General features: G+C 35.5%; 1 protein-coding gene across 1 annotated transcript; it reads left to right on the forward strand.

Moving 5' to 3' along the window:
* Positions 1 to 5,155: 5,155 nt before the first annotated feature.
* On the forward strand, positions 5,156 to 14,652 carry LOC105113560 (flocculation protein (DUF1296)). The gene is made up of 11 exons (XM_011009777.1): positions 5,156 to 5,675; positions 6,286 to 6,329; positions 6,972 to 7,077; positions 7,379 to 7,505; positions 7,593 to 7,999; positions 8,079 to 8,261; positions 8,980 to 9,367; positions 10,077 to 10,371; positions 10,644 to 10,805; positions 12,186 to 12,671; positions 13,738 to 14,652. The coding sequence occupies exons 1-11, from the start codon at positions 5,513 to 5,515 to the stop codon at positions 14,035 to 14,037; spliced, it is 2,661 nt and encodes an 886-aa protein (XP_011008079.1). The 5' UTR covers positions 5,156 to 5,512; the 3' UTR covers positions 14,038 to 14,652.
* The last annotated feature ends 4,776 nt before the right edge of the window (positions 14,653 to 19,428 follow it).

Below are 19,428 nucleotides of genomic sequence, written 5' to 3' on the forward strand. Positions count from 1 at the left end.
TATAAGATACCTTTAATTTATGGTAAATGTTCATCCTAAATACAGGCCTATCATATAAATGAAAGGATTGATTGATGAGTTGGAGTACTAAAATTGAAAGGACAAGGAGAGGGTGAAGCATAGAAAAGAGATGCTGGTTTAGTCCAAACTAGAACACTGCTTGATAATTGGATCATAACTAGAGCTGTAGAACTAGGATTTAAGTCTGTTTTATATGGATAGAAAGCTAAGATATAGACTTAAAACTTTCATGAGGAAGGCAAGACTGGAACACTGTTCGGTAATTGAATCATAACTAGAGTTGTAAAACTTGAATTTAGGTCTCTTTTATATGGATAGAAAGCCAAGATATGGACTTAAAATTTTCATGGGAAGACAAGACTCAATTCTGCTGTTTAGAAGTCCAAATCTTAGCAACAACATAGAACTTCGAATTTTTCTTACAACCCAGATATTGTTCAGTGTTCAGCCTATATTTTGAATTCTAGAAATCCAAATGACCTCATTTTTTTTCTTCTGGAAAGCTAAGATAATTTCCTAGAACTTTCATGATTTAAGTTTGTTTGAATTCGGACGTTAGCAATGACCTTTTTGGCAGACAAGAAGATAAAGATTGTCACCAAGTTAAAATGTGGTCACCCACTTAACAATTAGTCATCAAATCAATAGTTCTCAATTTTGGCATATAAAAGGAGGCATTTACCATGCATTTAAATATCTTGGTTTCAGATCAAGATCATGCTCTTACTTCCTCTCTTTATATTTCTATAATACTTAAATTTTGCTTTTATTAATATCTTATTTATGCATTTTATTTTCTTTTTTTTTTACTTAGTTAACTTTATCTTATTTATGCTTTTATCTTGTTTATTTATGTTTCTTTCTTTCATTATGTTTAGTTGAGTTAATTATGTTAAGGTGAAAACATTACACTAATGATATGATAAAAAATATAGTATAAACTTAGCATGGACCTTAATATTTGATACTAACATATTTTATATTTGTTATCTTGTTCACTTTTAATACTTTACTTTTTAAATGATTAATCTAGATTTATGTTATATAACCCTTAGTATAAAAAATACTTAGCACTTTCATAACCCAAACCATATGGTATAACCGACACATGTGCTATAAAAAAAACTTGATTTGTTGTTAATACAAGTTATAATTATGAATGCTTGATAACATTTACAAGTATTAATATTATTCGAATAAGATAACTAATGTAATCATGTTAACAATTTGTAATCCGATTGGAACCTCATTTGTGTGTGGTTTTGAGTTGAATAATAAGAGTTTATATTATACTTGTTTGAAATACTATTAGTGGATCCTCTAACGTTGATATTTATTGTTATCATTGTTTAATCCTCACATTGATCTTCCATCTCAAAGTTCTCATCAACTTTTTAGTCTTCTATTATTATTATTATTATTATTCCAATTACTATTACTATTACTATTACTTTTTTTGTTGTTGTATTATGGTTATTTATAATTCATACAGTTAACCTCCTTGTCATTCGACCTCGGTCTTGTCGGGTTATTTATTATTTTAACACTCCTGCACTTGGAAGAATATATTAATCTTTTCATCATCAATACTAATAGAAAATAGATGAAATATCAATTTGCCACGGAATAATATCCACAAATTAATTTAAGATAGTTTTAGAAATTAACTCAATCAAGTCCTTAGTTATTTTTCTAGTTCTAAAAATACAATCTCTATATTAATTATACTTTAGTCTTTAATTTTTAAAATATATTTTAATCAAATTATACTTAATTAAATCATCTTAGTTTAATTTCTGACTAATGGTTCTTAATACGTGTGACCTATTAGGTTTCTAATATGTTAATTCAGATATAAATTATAATTATAATTAAAAAAAATTAAAAAAATTAATTATTATTAATTAAAAAAATTAATTAATTTATATTTGAAGATCAGGTGCATCATCTAATAGCGTGTCATAATCCCTAAAATATTAGAAAAATCTTTAGTGATTTGACTTTATCTTTAAGTAACTGGTTTCTTAGTGTAATTAATATTCTTTTTATCAATAATGTTTTGGTTTAACATTAAAGCATGAAGTATGTTTGTCATATTAAATTATATTTATTTTCTACATAATAGTTATTGATCGTTTGAATAAGATCTGATTTTTTTTTCAAATATCATCCCATAGTGGCTAAGGATTTCTTAATCAATGCTATCTGAGAACAAATATAATATTTTTTATAATTCACCTAAGGTGATGAATCCTTTCTTGATTATTCAAGTACCATCATATAGTTTATGATATACCCAATGTTTGTCCTTTTGTTACCTCGATTACGAAAACATGTAACAAGATTAAAGTATAATATTCTCTATATAAAATAACTTAGTGATATCAAGTCTAAAGATCATTTACATAATTTTTCCATAAACATAGATGATTTCTATATATAAAATTCTCATGTGGTTCAGTTCACTGTAGATGTCTTATAATAAGCACTTGTATAAAAGTTATATGTATTCTTTATACCTCAGCTTATTAAAATAACTATTTTTATTTATAAATGAAATAACACAATTTACAATGATCTTAAAAAATCTAATGAATGTCCAGTACTTAAGAGAGTATAGACCATGAGCACTATGTTTTGATGCAATAAGAATCTCATAATTATAATAACTTTATAATTTTATTTGCAAAATATTTTTGTACCATGGCTTAATCTTTATTCTAAATTTATTAATATAAATTTATATAAATATTAAAGATAAAGAAGTCTTTATTAATAATAAATATATATTTACATTAATATAATAATGTCATGGTTAATCAAATAATTGCCCACATAATATATTAAACTAATAAAAATTTAGTTTCTCAAGCCCTAATTACTCTAAATCAATAAAATTTTATTTTATTTTGACAAACCAAAAATCAACCGAATTGATAGTGAAATTTCTAAATCTAGACAATCAAAATAAATCATTACATCAATTTCTAAAAAACAAAACCAAATCTAGAAGGATTAAATAAAAAAAAGTTGAGTAATGGGGAAAAAAGATATGAAATTCCCCCTACCCATGCAACCCAGTCCTTAATGGAAGAAAATTAAAGGGGATCAATATTTGCCGAAGCTTAAAATTCAGTTTTCAAAACTTTAATCATTTCAAATTAATAAAATTAAATTTTATTATACAAAATTAAGCAATAAAATATTTCCTCAACATCTTCATTTATATATAAATAAAATAACTTGCAGAACTCAAGCCGACATCATTGCAATGTTAAAGAGCTAAATTAAAATAAACCAATGATTAAAATGTAATATATATGAAACTAAAAAAAAATCATTGTAATGCACAATGTAAATTCAAAGATGAGTAATTAAGTTTTTTTTTTGAATAAACAAAGATGAATTTATAATGATCTCATATCCATCCTTTCCTCACCCAAGCTCCTCTCACCGTGTCCGATAACACCCACCACCATTCAAGATATCTCTCAGCAGCCTCCATCCAAGCCATGGAGCATCATCTAGAGTCTGCCCACTGCATCATAACCTTGGAATCATAAAATACAAACATGAAATACATAAAAGCATAAATTTGACTCTCAGCAAGTGGGTTTCCCATGAAGCAAGCTTGCAGCAATGTTACATGGATTCTTCATGCAAATCTCTTCATGGCATTCTTTGCATGACAGGAATGGATCCCGTGAAATGACTTCCATGTCTCCCCAGACTGGAAAAACCAACGACACCACCTCTCTCGAATTGATGTTCCCCCTTTCTTTTTCGCTGTAACATCAGATAACTTGCATGGAAAGATGTCATTGTGCTTCTTTTATAAGTAAATGATATGCAGACAAATTATTTTTAAATATTCATTCAAACTAATAGGTCATTTTCTGATTGATTAAACATGGGTCACAAGGATTTAAATGGTTGGTATTTCATTACAAAAATAAAAATAAAAATAATGCTTTTTTGTGTTAAGATTTTGTAATAAAGATTTGTTTGTGTATCATTAGTGTTTATTTTAAGATGTAGTTGTGCTTATTTTTTAAAGTGTTTTTTATGTTGAAATATATCGAAATAATATTTTTTATTTTTAAAATTTATTTTAAAGATTAACTCATCAAAACTATTCAAAACACAAAAAATTTAAATTTAATAAAAAAATTAAATTTAAAAAAATACAATTTAAATCGTTTTCTTGATAAATGATGTGATTCTTGTCATTGTCACTCGTAGAGTGTTTCTTTGGGAGTGCAATGAATAAACTCTTTAAGTTCAAAATTAAAAAAAAAATAGAAACAGAAAGTCAACCTTCTTAACCACTTCCACAAAATCAACATCTCTTTCCACTAATGTTGATTTTCAATGACAAGAAATGAAAAAAATAACGAATGTTGTCAGTTATAACAGTATATATTTTGCTAGAAAGGAGCTAGCGTTGCAAATATCAACCCCCAAAAACTAAAAAAAAAAACTTCACAAATAAAAATAAAAAAGGATAATTTAGCACAGCATTTTAATTAGAGTTTTAAATTTTTTGTATTTTAAATTAATATTTTTTTGATGATTTTAATATACTATTATTAAAAATAATTTTTAAAAAATTAAAAAAATTATTTTAATATATTTTTTAATAAAAATTATTTTAAAAAACAAGCATGTTATTCGGTACCAGGCCTGGGAGGTCATCTCTTCCTTCCTAGTTAAGAAACATACCCTAGCACTTTTATCCATATGCAATGCACTGCTGAGTGTGAAAGGCATCGATAACACCTCCTTGTACATTTTGTTTTTTTATGGGATTAGAGAGGAATGAAATGCCATTGGGCAAGTAAAAAGGCTCCACAATCTTCTATCCAATCCAATGCCAGTGATGGCTAACTATTTTGTTCAATTTGTACAATCCGTTAAGTGTTTCCATCCACAACTTTAGTGTCATATCATTGTAAATTCCCCCTTTAATTTGGAAGCGATTAACGAAGGATCGAGGGACTAGATTGCGTAATATCCATTGTTTTGGAGCAGAATGGACAATATAAAGAAATTCAGTCCTTGATGATAATTTGATCACATGTTTAGGGACTAGATTGATGTTTCTTCTAAGAAATTGGTAATAAAAGGTAAGAAACCATTAAGCCCTACCACTCCAAGCCACACTACAACATACATTTTGCTCCCTCCCTTTCTTCTCCTCCCTCTTTTCTTCACCTCCTTCCTCTCCCTTTCACCTCTTTCGATCAATTTAAAATAAAAAAAAAAAAATTTCCTGATCAAAACCCAAAATCACTGCCCGACCAACCCCACCTCTCAATCATATAAACCCTAACAAGCTCTCGTAGCTTCCTCCCATTTACTCGTATAAAAAATAAATACACTCAATATCTATTATTTTAATAAAAATAGCCCATACTTGATTTTTATTTTTACACATATATATATTTGTATTTATAAGAAGGAGAGGGAGTTGGTGTTGGTGAGAGTGAAGATGAGCGGTGGTGGGGTTAGGGTTTCAATCCCGAGCAACGCGAGGAAGACGATCCAGAACATCAAGGAGATCGCGGGCAATCACAGTGACGAGGAGATTTATGCAATGCTCAAGGAGTGCTCTATGGATCCCAATGAAACCGCTCAAAAACTTCTCTCTCAAGGTCTCTGCTCCTTGTCCTTTTCATTTTGCCTTGTGGGGTTTCTTGTTCTCAAGCTCAATGCCTTAGACCGTGTGGATTCTTCTGCTTTTGATGTGATCCGTCGTTAAAGACTTGATTTTTTTTTTTTTAGGTTTTGAATTCGGTCTATGAGAAATGGGGGTTTTCTTAATTTTCTTTTGTGGTGTGTTTTTACTGTTTTTGGTTTTCAACTTTACGTGAACTTGTGGGGCTAATAAGTTAGATTTTGCTGTAGTTTTTTTTTTGGCGACTTCTTTTTGTTCCTGGAAGGAAAGCTTTGTCCTCGGCTTTCATGTTTGAAGTTTTGATTTGTGGAAATGAAATCATTGCTTATATTTTCAAAGTGTTAACGAGAAGAATTAGATGCACCTTTTTTAGTGAACTTTGAAGTCGATAATTGGGGTCCTATGAATGGGGTTTTGGCTCCTACCATACTGTGATTTTTACATCTTGTAAGTTGTTTTCAATTGCTCACTAACTCTATTTCTTAGTGTTCAAGAAGCTGAGGATGAATCGCGACACTGAAATTGTCTCTCTGTAATTTTTTATTCCCTTTACAACTGAGACTACAAGCATGTCTATGGTTTTGCAGATCCATTTCACGAAGTCAAAAGGAAGCGTGACAGAAAAAAAGAGGTAACTTCATTTGTTCTCCAGACTCTTACCTGTCACTGGCTTCCTTTCTTGCTAAATGGTTGCAAGCAAATCTGCTGCAATTATTTTCACTTTTATAAGACTGGTATAATAATGTTGTTCGGGATGCAATATTGCTTAACATGACATAGTTTTTAATGGAGTTTTATCCAATAACTGAATTGAGATAATGCCTGTCTGCTTCAGGGACATTAAAAGTTCATAATTTTTTGGTGCCTCTATGTAATTTGGTTTCTGTATTTGAACATCTATAAACATATTCTTTGCTGGCGCAATTGGATGTGAGGAAGCTGTGCAATTTTAAAAAAAACTTTGAAGGTGGGACAATGCTATTCAATTTCCGTGGGCTAATAGCAAGGGTTTCTGAGAAATAATGGACCAGGGCAAGGGGATTGATGAAAGGGCTAATGATGAACAGATGATATCGAGGCATTAAAGACTCAAGTGGCAGGGGTTTTGGGCTTAGACAAATGTCACGGAAAAGAAGTTACTTATTTTTGTTTGATTATGTTGGCTTTTTCATCACGTGGTTGCATGAAAGCGCATTTTGGAAAGATGTATTAATTTTTTTGTGTTTCATATACAAATTTTGAGCTCTAATAGCATTCTACTTCTTTAAAGCAGAATGCGCACAACAGAGAGTCTGGAGATTCTCGATGGAGGTCTGGTTCACAGGGCCGGGTGAGTAGAGGCAGTCGGGCGATCTTCTCACCTCGTCGTGCATCACATGGTAAACAACTGTTTTTAAACACAGCTTGTTGAAGATTAAAGTTGCTGGACTGCTCCCTTCTTTTTAAAATATGTGGTTATGCTTCTGTATTTTCATGTCTTATTTTGTTGGCTGTCATCTTTATAAATACTGCATAGGCATGCGAACTGTTTATCCATATAAATAACTTTATACTAAGAGTTTTATGGATACCATTTCATTGATAGTCTCGAACCCCTTTTCCCTTAACGATTTTGGATGCATGATTTGTAATACTGGATTATACCTGCAAAGCTGATTGTTGGCTGCGATCCTTGGTCAGACACTGGTGGTGGAAGGAATTCTGCTGCTGGAAGGGACAATGGAATCAGCCATGCTGTGGAGAAGGGCACTGGCTCTTCTTTGTCAGCCTCAGAAGAGAAAAGCAAAGAAACTACAGCTTCAGCAAGGTGACTTTGATTTTTAATTCTCACCTTTTCAAGATATGGTTTACCAGAGGTTATTGTATGAGCAATAACATTAATTATCTATTGCAGCTTGTCTGCAGTTGTGGCCAATGGTCCAACTGGTGTAGTTTCTGGAAACTCTAGTGCAATCCATGCCTCAAATTTACCTACAGGAAGCAATCAACATGAAGTGGCTTCATCACCTGTTGGTGTTAATAATGTGGGAAAGGCAGCGTCCCACATTGATGTTGATAAAACCCCAACTATTGCATTTGGAACTGGGGACACATGCAAGGAGTCTGTGCCAAGCTCTAGTAACTCCTCCATGTCTGTGGCCCCAGCATCTTCATCAACAGTCTGCTTCTCATTGTCAGATCCTGTACTGATACCTTCTAATGAATTGCATCCCCCTGGTACTGTGGGTGCAATTAAACGTGAAGTGGGGATTCATCAAACTGCGGGTGAATCAAATGCAGTTATTCCTTCGGAGAAATCAGGTCAGGACTTGTTATAATTTGATTATATTTTGTGCACTTTTAGCTTTGTTGTGATGGTTTGTGAATTAATTGATCACAGCTTCCGAGATTGGCCTTCCATTTATGCAAGGGAAGCTGCCAAGCAAAAACCAAGGAGTTGGGAAGAACCAGCTCAGCGAGTCTTCCCAGCCTTCTTCTGCATCAATCCAGGGTGGCTCTTCTGGCAGCCGGCCTTCCTCTAACTACAGTAGCAGGTCACAACAATTAATCGGCCCTCAAAAAGGTACACATTTGTACTGGGTTTTGCAATAACTTTTGTTACATTCCTGTTCTGACATTGTTAAGTTTTGTACTAGTGTGACATTAAATCTTCTGTAGATGTTAAGGTTGAAGCATCAGGTTTGTTCTGGACCTGCTTACATGTGCTTCGTTTGAGCTTTTTTGAAGGCATAATGTTGAGAATATTTTTTCTCTAGTACAAGTTTGCTGATTTTAAGTTGAACTGTGTAAGGGATGATACTGCAATCCTGTCAAATATACTTCATAAATAGGCTTCCCCATATTTTGTTATTCTACCGCCCCTTCCTGGTTTATTTCCTTTTACTTGATTGATTGCTATATCAGGCACATGCCCTTTTCTTTTCGTAACATAGAAGTGGTTTCCATTATAGTTCAATATGAATTCTCAACTGAAAATCAAAATCAATAATGTCAGCATTCGAGGTCATGTCTTTTTAGTTTGGCATGTAGCATCGCCAAACAGTTCTGCATAGTGTTCTTTTTGTGGTTACTTTCTAAAAAAACTAGGAGCCTTCTTTGGCTTGGTGAGAACATATTGTTGGATACCATAATGTGAGGCAGCTGAACATCAGAAACAGAGAGAGGGACACACGAGATTTTCCATGCATCCACTCTTCTGTTTATTCTTTACACATTTATTGGTAATAGTCTACTGACTTACTTGGGTCCTTAATAATTAATAGTCCCTCTGTCTTCAACAGTTGGTTCTAATAAAGAGTGGAAACCAAAGTCCACAAACCCTAATGTAGCACAGGAGTCTGGAACAGCGGGTCTATCTGCCATTTCTAATATTCCACCTGAAGCCAGTGGCCATTCACAGCCCTCATCGGGTGTCTTTGATTCAGAAGAAGCAACTGCTATACTGCAGAAGCTAGAGGAGTTGCATCTTCCCCAGCGTCAAAATGTTATCATTCCTCACCACATCCATGTTCCGGAATCTGAGAGAACAAAATTGAGTTTTGGAAGTTTTGATGCAAGTTTTGGGGTGCCATCATGCCACGTTAGCCCCCCCGAGAGTGATAAGATTTCCACACCTGTGTCTGAAACTTCTCAGGTTATTGAAGAATCTGTGGAGGAACAAGCTCAAAGGTTCGTGACAAATAGTGTTTTTGGTTTAGTTTCAATGTCATCATGAGTATATCCTAGTTCCCCTAGGTTATGGACCTTTCCTTTTTATTTCTGTCATGTCTAAGAGGTGGATTATAACCTGTAATGTTATTTTGGCTGAAGATGTCCCTTTTTCTCCATTTTCTTGCTTTATATATATATATATATTTGAGAAGAAAGGTGGGCAAATAGCGTAGCATATATGATGAAATAAAACCAGGAAATCTTTTTTAGGCTTTCAATGAAGTAATTGACTGAACAGTTGACAAATCATTCTAGAAAAGAAGTATATCCTTGATTCATCCAGCTAGAGTGTGTTTGTTACCTTTAAAGTGATTATAATAATAACATCAATGATAAACAGATTAATGCATGTTAAGTGGTGCTTTGTATCAAAATATTTATTTACTGTTTTTAGTTATTAAATTGACATTTAGTAATCCAATTTACTACCTAATATTTTTTGGTAGCCAGTCCTAAGAGTTCCCGTGCTTTTAAAGACAAGGTTCTTCCCTCATACTTAAGGATTTTTTCCCCCCAAAGAACACAAGTTTGATTTTTTACTTGTTTGTATTTCTTCTGTGGTTTATTGAGTATGCTGCATACAAATTAAGCTGTAACTTTCATAGCAGTTTCTTCTCTCTCTCCCTCCCTTCTTTCCTCTCTCATCTTGTTATATTCTTGGATTCAGCAAACAAAATACACTGGTGACTGCTGAGGAGGGAAATTATCCTGATCATCCACAGTCGCCTTCACATGTCCCTGGAAAATTATCAGCTGAGGGTGATGTTTCATCCAATGTGGTGCCTGATTATGAGTCCAAGCAGGAGGCTGCATTGTTGTCTGGAGGCCAGCAATACTCGGTGGTCCATACTTCTCCAAGCTACAGTTTTGGATTTGTTCCTCCAATGTTAGGTAGTCAGATTGCACCATTTGAGAACTCAGAATCTCAAGCACGTGATGTTTCCCGCCTTCCTAGCTTTGTGGTAAGCCTCCAAAACTTTGTTCATTATGATATGTACACTGAATTGTGATTATTTTGCTTGCTTCGTGGGTCCAAGTGTTGATGTCTGGTGATGATTTGGTGAACATTTTGCTTCACTCTTATAGTCGTAATTAAGTATTTCTGGTTATTCCAAACTTGGAGGTTATGTTATGATGATGGTGATTCCATGTACAAGTTTCTGAATTAGTTTTTGAGATATTGTCTGGATAATTATTTTGGCTTTAACATGCTGGTGGTTATTTGATCGTCTAGGTCCAGCAACCATTTGACCCTCCAAGTTATTACGCCCAATTTTATCGTTCAAGTGCTGATAGTGATGGCCATGTTTCTCCATTTCCTGCACCTGGAGTTGCATCCAAGTACAATGGAAATGTTGCAGTATTGCCTCCTCATACTTCTCAGTCTCCCCAAGAGGTTTCAATAGATAAAATCCTCTCTTTAATTATGCTTCTAAGCAAAACCTTTTGAGTTTTTGTTGATTGTGTTCTTCTTTGAGAAATAGAACTTTGTTGTTTTAGTTTTCCTCCTCTGGTTAAATGCTTTAAAATTTTCTGGGGCATACTTTGGGTATACCCTAAACATATACCGTTTTGTCTGCTACCAGTTATTACCATGTACAATGCAATTGTTTGCCTGTTACTGTTTCACCACACAGTTTGCCCCCAAATTGCACAAATATGGTGTAGTTATTATGTTGTCAGGTCATGTTAAATGCATTCGGGCTGTGTTTATTTTGTAGTCCTCATGCTAAAGGTCAACTTATTTTTTCTTTACCCTTTTTCTTAGTATTTTGAAGTGGCAAGAATCTGTTAATCTTATTTAGTAGGACTCCTCTTACTTGTTACAGCAACTGTCATAAGTTATTCTAAGCTTTTGTCTAGGGCATGTTTTTGGCTCAGTAAAATTCTGTTATTGCCAATTTATAGTATGCTGGTCTTTGACATCAGATATCTTTTTTTTTTTAATCACGTCAACATGCTGCCTGTTTTGGATGGTCAAATCAGGTAACACATCCCATTTGGATTATCTTTATTAATGACCTTGTGGCCTGGTATCACATCTAAAGTCAAGTTATTGTCTTAGCAAGCTGCTGCCCTGTATTATTGCTCTTGAGATAGTATGCTGCTGCCCTGTATTATTGCTCTTGAGATTTGGGGAAGAGTCAAGAGATTTCAAGGGGCAATATTGTACAAGGATGGCCATTCTGGCTGCCTAGGGCAATCACTGTCTGATATGCTATTTCATTCTGAATGATGCTTTCACTGGCTCCTACATAATCAACCTTGGTACATTATTGAAAATTATTGTGGGACTAATAGTTAGTAGAATGATGACAATTATGGTGGCACTAATAGCTAGTGGAGTGATGACGGGGGAGATTTTCTTGGTACTGACACCCATGCATTTCTAGAACTGATCTTTATGATAAGTGGAATGACATAGCATGACCAAAACAATGATAGCAATTGCAGGTCATTTCTGTTGAAGGCACCACACCTATCCACAAGTTGTGATATATAGTAATTGTGCATTGTGTTTCCTAATGTTAACTAGCAGTTTGTTGAATCATCTTTTGTGCATCTGCAAGTAAGGCTGGTTCTTTATGAGTGATTACATTCATTCACGGATAAGACATTTTGCAACTAAAAAGTGTAAGGTGATTTTATGAGCTTCTAGTGCTGCAGATCTATTTATATGGAGTGCCTGATTCTTTCTGTTTGATGAGAACACAAGCGTGCTTGTAGATATTTTCATATGTATCTGAATTCTAATGATGCACATCTCTATTTGCAGGGTGGGAATTCTTTAGTTCTTTCCACTGCAGGTCCCACTCCTCTGGTGACCCAACCAGTTGGGGTCATGCCAACTCAGCAACCTGTCCCTGTCTTCCGTCCACCAACTGGGTTGCACATATCCCATTTCCCCCAAAACTACATCCCATATGCCCCCTACTTCTCTCCTTTATATGTCCCTCCTCCAGGCATCCACCAATTCTTAAGCAATGGTGCATTCCCACAGCAACCTCAAGCTGGCAGTGTGTATCCTGCACCAGCATCTGCAGCAGCCGCAGGGGTCAAATATGCACTGCCGCAATACAAACCTGGAGCTAACACAGTAAATGCAACTCACATTGGAATGCCAAGTGGTTATGGACCATATGGCTCCTCTCCTACAGGTTATAATCCCAATTCTGCGGTGACAGGAGGGAACACAACCACAAGTGATGATCTTGGTGCATCTCAGTTCAAGGAAAATAATGTCTACATTACCGGGCAGCAGGTAGGTCAATAATTGCCATGTCTGTAGTCTACTATGATTAATTCTTAAATGTTCTATATTCTTAACGTCTTGACTGTAGAATTTGTGGTGTTCATGCAAACATGGTGGCAGCACTGAGGGCTGTGGTGTCAATTTTATTGTTAATTTTGATAATCAGTAGTCTCATTCTTGAATCAATAGTATTATTGAATTATTGAGCAGACTAGTTGTGCAATTACTATATTGATTAGGATTCTTTCATCCTCCTGCTAGGACTGTTGGTGTTTATGAGAAACAGAGATGGCGGTGGTGATAGTGATTGTGGAAGCTGTTTCTTCTGAATGAGTGTTTGTTTTTGGTTGTAGGAGTGGGTGAATGTCGTGATTAATTGACATGGTGCTTGCATTTTAATCTTGTATATGTCTGTACATTTGTCCTTTAGCTCGTTTGCTTGAATCTGCACATGCTACTGCCATTCTCTCCATATTTTTTCCTCTTTTGTTTTTGGTGTCTTTGTTTCAATTTGAATGCAGTAGTTTGAGACCATAATAATACACAGCATAATGATTTGGACTGCATGGGATCAGTGAAATGTTGAGTATGATCTTTTCTTTTTCTTTTGTTCTTTTTTTTTGTGTTTTTTTATAAACCAATGATGATATTTCATTGATATTAATGTACCAAACCCCACTATATAAAGCAACTTGGCAAAGAAAATCAGCGGACTTAAGATTGACAGCTGAATAAACTAAGCAGAATGACAAATTATGGTGAATGCAGAGCATCTTGGATTCAGAAAAGCCCCCTGCAGAATGACAAATTCTGCCAATGCATTCTTTTGTTTCAGCATATCGAATTTTAGGTGCTTTGTTTAGATCAATCTTGCTTCTCACTATCTTGAAAGATGTTGATGCTTCTTGTTCTTACCAGAGTACCTGTTGGTCATGTGAATACTTGTAGGTCCCAGAATGTGTGTTCAGGGTTTCCAAACCTGTATTACCCAACCTTTATCACAAAGTACTTTGTTTGATTGTTTTTGCTATAAAATGATATTTTGTTCTCGAGACTGATGTATTTGCTTCTGCAGAGTAGTGAGGGTTCAGCTGTGTGGATTGCTGCTCCTGGCCGAGACATGTCTGGTTTGCCAGCAAGTTCCTTATACAACCTCCCTCCTCAAGGTCAGCATGTGACTTCTGCGCCAACTCAGGCTGCCCATGGCACCTTTACCAATATCTATCACCCTGGGCAACCAGTGACCGCAGCAGCTGTTCACCCACTCCTGCAACAGTCTCAGGCCATGGGTGGAGCTGTTGATATGGTAGGACCTGCAGCCAATGTTTACCAGCAGCCCCAGCATCAACAGATCAACTGGCCTAGCAACTACTGAAACATGGATAAAACAATTCTTTTTGTATACGAGGGAATCAAGTCCAATCTTGGGATATTTTTTGGGAACTCCAACAAGTTTGGATGGAGGTCAACAGCAAGATGATACAACGTTGGCTGGATTTGAGAGTGTAAATCTTAAAAAAGAAAAGGGGACTGGAAATCTGCTAATAGTATCATCTAATTGCTTGGATTGAGAGCATAAAAGGTGCAGTTCGCATGTAACTGATATTGACCATTTTAAGTTAGTGGAGGTAGGCATGTGCAGGTCTGTCTTTTTCTTGTTGCAGCGGTGTGGTTTTACCATTTTTCCTTGTCATAGTTTCAAGTCTTTTTCTCTCCCCGTTTTATTTTGAAGTCGTTGGAACTTTTTTTTTAGGGTTTGACTGTTGAGTGGTGAGAATCCTTTTCAATTCTTTCTTATGTCGAGGTTATTTTAGAGCTCTGGAAAGGTAAGACAGGCTGGTGGAGAATCGTTCCAAGTCCCTTTTTTGTTTCTCGTCGACCGTCCGCTGTCTTGCATGTAAAGTGAATTTTGATAACAAGAAAAAGGATGTATTGAACTGTTGTAATTCGTATAAGAAAAAAAAAATAACAACATTCTATTGTTTCAATTGACCCCATGTATCTTGAACTGCCATTTTCATGGAGGAAGTTTCATGGGAAGAATATTATACTTGACCTGGAGAAACTATTTTCAATGTGAAAGCAGCACTATCGCTCGTATCTAGTAGAGTGGGCTTGTACAGGATCTCCTTATGCTTGGTGGAAGGCGGTGCGTCCACCTCTTGCTGAACTGTGCTCAACCAAAAAAGTTGCCACGGTCAGTAGAGGAAAGTGGCCGAGACTTGGTCGGGCAACCATGTGCTTGTGGTAAGGATGCTGGCCTCTGGGGAATTCAGAATTTGGCTTTTGAACCATGCGTGGATGTGTTAAATATCATCATCTTTTTCAACAACGATCCTGATGTTTTTGGTCTAGGGGTTTCTCCTGTCCAAGTGAAGCACTGGGTGATAGTTTAGAGAGGGACCGGTGACTGCCAGATAAGAGACAGGTCAACAAAAGCTTAGAGAACAAATAACATGGCCTCCCTCGGACTCACCTTCATATCCTTGCATTGGTGTTATCTTCCACTCGAATTTCTTATCCTTTGCCTCTTGAACCCATCGGATGTTCCAAGGCAATTATACCATACAAGGAGGGTGCAGTTTCATTGTTACCCAACTTATTCCCAGCTGAAGCTTGGCCAAGATGCCTGGCAGGTTACGCGAAGTCCATAAACTCTCACCTTTCGTATGCTCACCTTTCGCACGCGGTGATCACGCTAAGGCAGCAAATCCTGCAGCAGCTCGACAGCCGGAGATTGCTTCCTCTGCCATGAAGATTATCCATGCTGGTGGGAGAACAGAACGCTATTACATGGCAACACCTACTGCCAGGATCTTGGACAAATATGCTTGTATCATGGAGACAAATAATGCCTCATCTCCATTATATACTTGGTGAGAACACCTAATCTCCACTTATCTTAAAGTGGAGGCATAAATGGTGATAAATATTTTGCCATGATTTCTTGACCCTAGCTTTGTCTATAATTAGGCATATTGAAGAGCTGAGAAGAGTAGCAGAGAACCTAGAAATCAAAGTTCTCAAAATATGTTTTTAAACATACCATCATGTAAGGGATGATGAGACGAATCTACTAGTGAAAACCCGATGAAAAACTGCATCCTGCATGCCCGCACACACCAACACGTGCTTACGTCAGGACTGCCGAAACGCACCGACGCGTTACACGCTCCTTCTTTGCTTGAATACTTGCAATGAACTAAGTTGCTCAGCATCCAGTTAGCAACAATTCTACATAGTTATTAGCTATGTCACATGACACGTCGTCAGTACACGTAAGCAATGACATCGTATTGGAATCCATGTGGAACCGTCACGTCATCAATTATGGGTCAGTATTGCTTACGTGCCTGACACGTCATCATAGCCACGTCAGCATATTAGGTTTTGATCTAGTGCATTGCAGACACTATTTCAGCTGTCACGCGGCTTTATTTGCACCATCTAGTAATTCAAAAGTTTGATTGATAAGATCTGAGTCGTCCTAAGTTCGATATGGGTGATTTCAGTATCGTTCCCAACTTTTTTGGCCATTCTGAACATACTTGTAAGGTTAGATTTGGCAAATTCAAATTCGAGAAGTATTAAAAATGAAAAATGAAATAAAAGCTGCTGAAATTAAAAAATTTAATAGGACAGATTTTGGATATTGAAAAATATAAATTGAAGACTACCTATATAGGAAGAAACTTCATCTTCCTTTGTTGAGGAGCAAACCTGAGAATATACAATAAGAAGAATGACTAATTCTTGATAGACGGGTTTTGGACATTATTCGGCTATCCTTATTAAGAAGAGTTGCTCACAATGTTACAAAAGAAACATTATCCGGCTATCCTTATTAAGAAGAGTTGCTTACAATGTTACAAAAGAAAAATCCACTACAAAATTAATGGAAGCCTTATTTGAGATGTATGAGAAGCCCTCAATAGATAATAAAGTGCACTTGATGAAGAAGTTGTTTAACTTAAAGATGATAGAAAGCACCTTTGTTACACAACATCTCAACAACTCCAATACCATCATAAATCAATTGTCATCTGTTAAGATTGAGTTTGATGATGAGATTCGCGCATACATTTTGCTAGCTTCACTTCCAAGCGGTTGAAGTTTGATGATGAGATTCGCGCATTCATTTTGCTAGCTTCACTTCCAAGCGGTTGGGAAGGTATGAGAACAATCGTGAGTAACTCAGCTGGAAAATCCAAATTGAAATATGATGACATCCGAGACTTGATTTTGACTGAAGAAGTGCGAAGGAAAGACTCAGGTGAAAGTTCAACTTTAGGTTCAGGTTCAACCCTCAACATCAACACTTGAGGAAGGAGACATGATAGAGGCTTATTCAAAGGCAGATCAAAATCAAGATACAAAAGTAAAAGCAAGTTTGGACCCAAAAAGCAAGTTGAATGTTGGAATTGTGGCAAACTTGGTCATTACATGAGGAGTTGCACAAAAATAAAAAAAAAACTTAAAGCTGACTCTATGAATACCACCACATATGTTGCACAAAAATAAAAAAACTTGAAGCTGACTCTATGAATACCACCACATATGAGATACAAGATGCTTTGATTCTTGCAGTACAAAGTTCACTTGATGATTGGATTCTTGATTTTGGTGCTTCATTTCACTGTACACCACACCATGAAATAATGCAAAACTATGTCGTTGGAGATTACGGTGTAGTTTATTTGGCCGATGGACAACCAATGAATATCGTGAGCATAAGAGATGTGCAAATCAAGACAATGAATGGATCTATATGGAACTTACAAAATGTAAGACATGTTCCTGGATTAAAGAAGAAACTGATCTCTATTGGATAACTTGATGATAGTGGTCATTTAATCCTTTAAAGAAACTGATCTCTATTGGATAGCTTGATGATAGTGGTCATTCAATCCTTTTTTGTGGAGGAATGCGGAAAATATCAAAGAGAGCAATGGTTTTAGCTTGAGGAAAGAAAACCGGCACCTTGTATATGAACATAAGATTTGCAGACATTATTGCCTCTACTGAAGTAGAAAATCAAGCACAACTATAGCACTGTAGACTTGGCTATATGAGTTAAAAGAGGATGAAGATATTTCACTCGAAGGGAAAGCTGCCAGAGTTAAAAAATATTGATATAAATATTTATGAAAGTTGTCTTCTTGAAAAATAGAAGAAGCTTAGTTTCTTAATGGTTGGCAAGACCTTAAGATCAAGAAAGTTAGAACCGGTACACACATATTTATGGGAACCTTCTTCAGTATCGTCTCTTGGAGGTTCTCATTATTATGTGACTTTCATTGATGATTTTAGCAAAAAGATAAATGGGTCGTGTTTGAAATATTCAATAAATAAAAGGATATGGTCATGACTGAATTAGGTTTAAAGCTGAAATGCTTGAGATCTAATAATGAAGGATAATACATTGATGGAGGTTTCCAAGAGTATTGTGTTATTAGTGGTATTAGAATGGAAAAGACTATTCCAGACACATCGCAACAAAATGGCATTGTTGAACAGATGAACAGGATCATCAATGCATGGGGTTGCATTCTGGGCTGATGCAGTTTATACTGCAGTTTACTTAATTAATTGTGGTCCATCAGTTCCTTTGGAATTCAGATTGCCCGAGGAAGTATGAAGAGAAGGTTACCTCAAACATTCTGGGCTGACGCAGTTTATACTGCAGTTTACTTAATTAATTGTGGTCCATCAGTTCCTTTGGAATTCAGATTGCCCGAGGAAGTATGAAGAGTAAAAGAGGTACAACTCTCTCATCTTAAGGTTTTTAGGTGTGTTTTCTATGTTCATATAGATTCTGATGCTCGCAACAAGCTAGATGCTAAATCCAAGAAATGTTTTTTCATTGGCTATAGAGATGAATAATTTGGGTTTCTGTTATGAAATGATCAGAACAGAAAGATTATCAGAAGTAGGAATGTGATCTTCAATGAGAAAGTTTTGTATAAAGACAAATCAAGTGTAAAAACAAATATGACCGATTTAGATACAAGTTCATAAAAATCTAAATTCATAAGATTATAAGAGTTTCCTAATGTTACCGAGTAGAATAAAAATCAAGAGTCTTTATAAGAAGATTCAAGTATATTTGTACCCACTATTACACAAGAAGATACAAAACCAAGTGAACCAACTATTTATGTTCGTAGGTCTTCAAGAACTGTAAAGCCCCCACAACAATTCACACTTCTACTGAATTATATTTTGCTGACAGATGGTGGTGAATCGCTAACTTATAAAGAATCCTTACAACATGAAAACTCAATCAAGTGAGAGTTAGCCTTGAAGGATGAGATGGATTTGTTGTTGAAGAACAAGACTTGAGAGCTAACCACACTACCTGAAGGAAAGAAGACTTTAGAAAATAAGTGGGTTTACAGAGTAAAGACTGAGCATGACAGAAGCAAACGGTTCAAGTAAGATTTGTTGTAAAAGGGTTTCAATCAAAGAAAGAGATTGACTATCCTAAGATATTATCTCCACTTGTGAAGCTTACAACAATCAGAGTTGTTCTGGGGATAGTAGCTGCATAAAATTTATATCTTGAGCAATTAGATGTAAAAACAACATTTCTTTATGGTGAATTCGAGGAAGACATTTATATGCAACAACCAGAGGGGTTTGCAATTCAAGAAAAGGAGAACCAAGTCTACAAGCTAAAGAAAAGTTTATATGGTTTGAAGCAAGCTCTAAGACAGTGGTATAAGAAGTTTGACAACTTCATGTGTAGTTCGGGGTACATAAGATG

Source organism: Populus euphratica, unplaced genomic scaffold (assembly GCF_000495115.2).
Source record: "Populus euphratica unplaced genomic scaffold, PopEup_1.0 scaffold428.1, whole genome shotgun sequence".
Taxonomy (NCBI): Eukaryota; Viridiplantae; Streptophyta; class Magnoliopsida; order Malpighiales; family Salicaceae; genus Populus; species Populus euphratica.

Excerpts from the sequence above, each read along its gene's own strand:
- LOC105113560 (XM_011009777.1), top strand. The coding sequence starts at position 5,513 with ATGAGCGGTGGTGGGGTTAGGGTTTCAATCCCGAGCAACGCGAGGAAG. Across the intron at positions 7,506-7,592 it reads GAAACTACAGCTTCAGCAAG|CTTGTCTGCAGTTGTGGCCA; the intron begins GTGACTTTGATT and ends TATCTATTGCAG. Across the intron at positions 8,000-8,078 it reads TATTCCTTCGGAGAAATCAG|CTTCCGAGATTGGCCTTCCA; the intron begins GTCAGGACTTGT and ends AATTGATCACAG.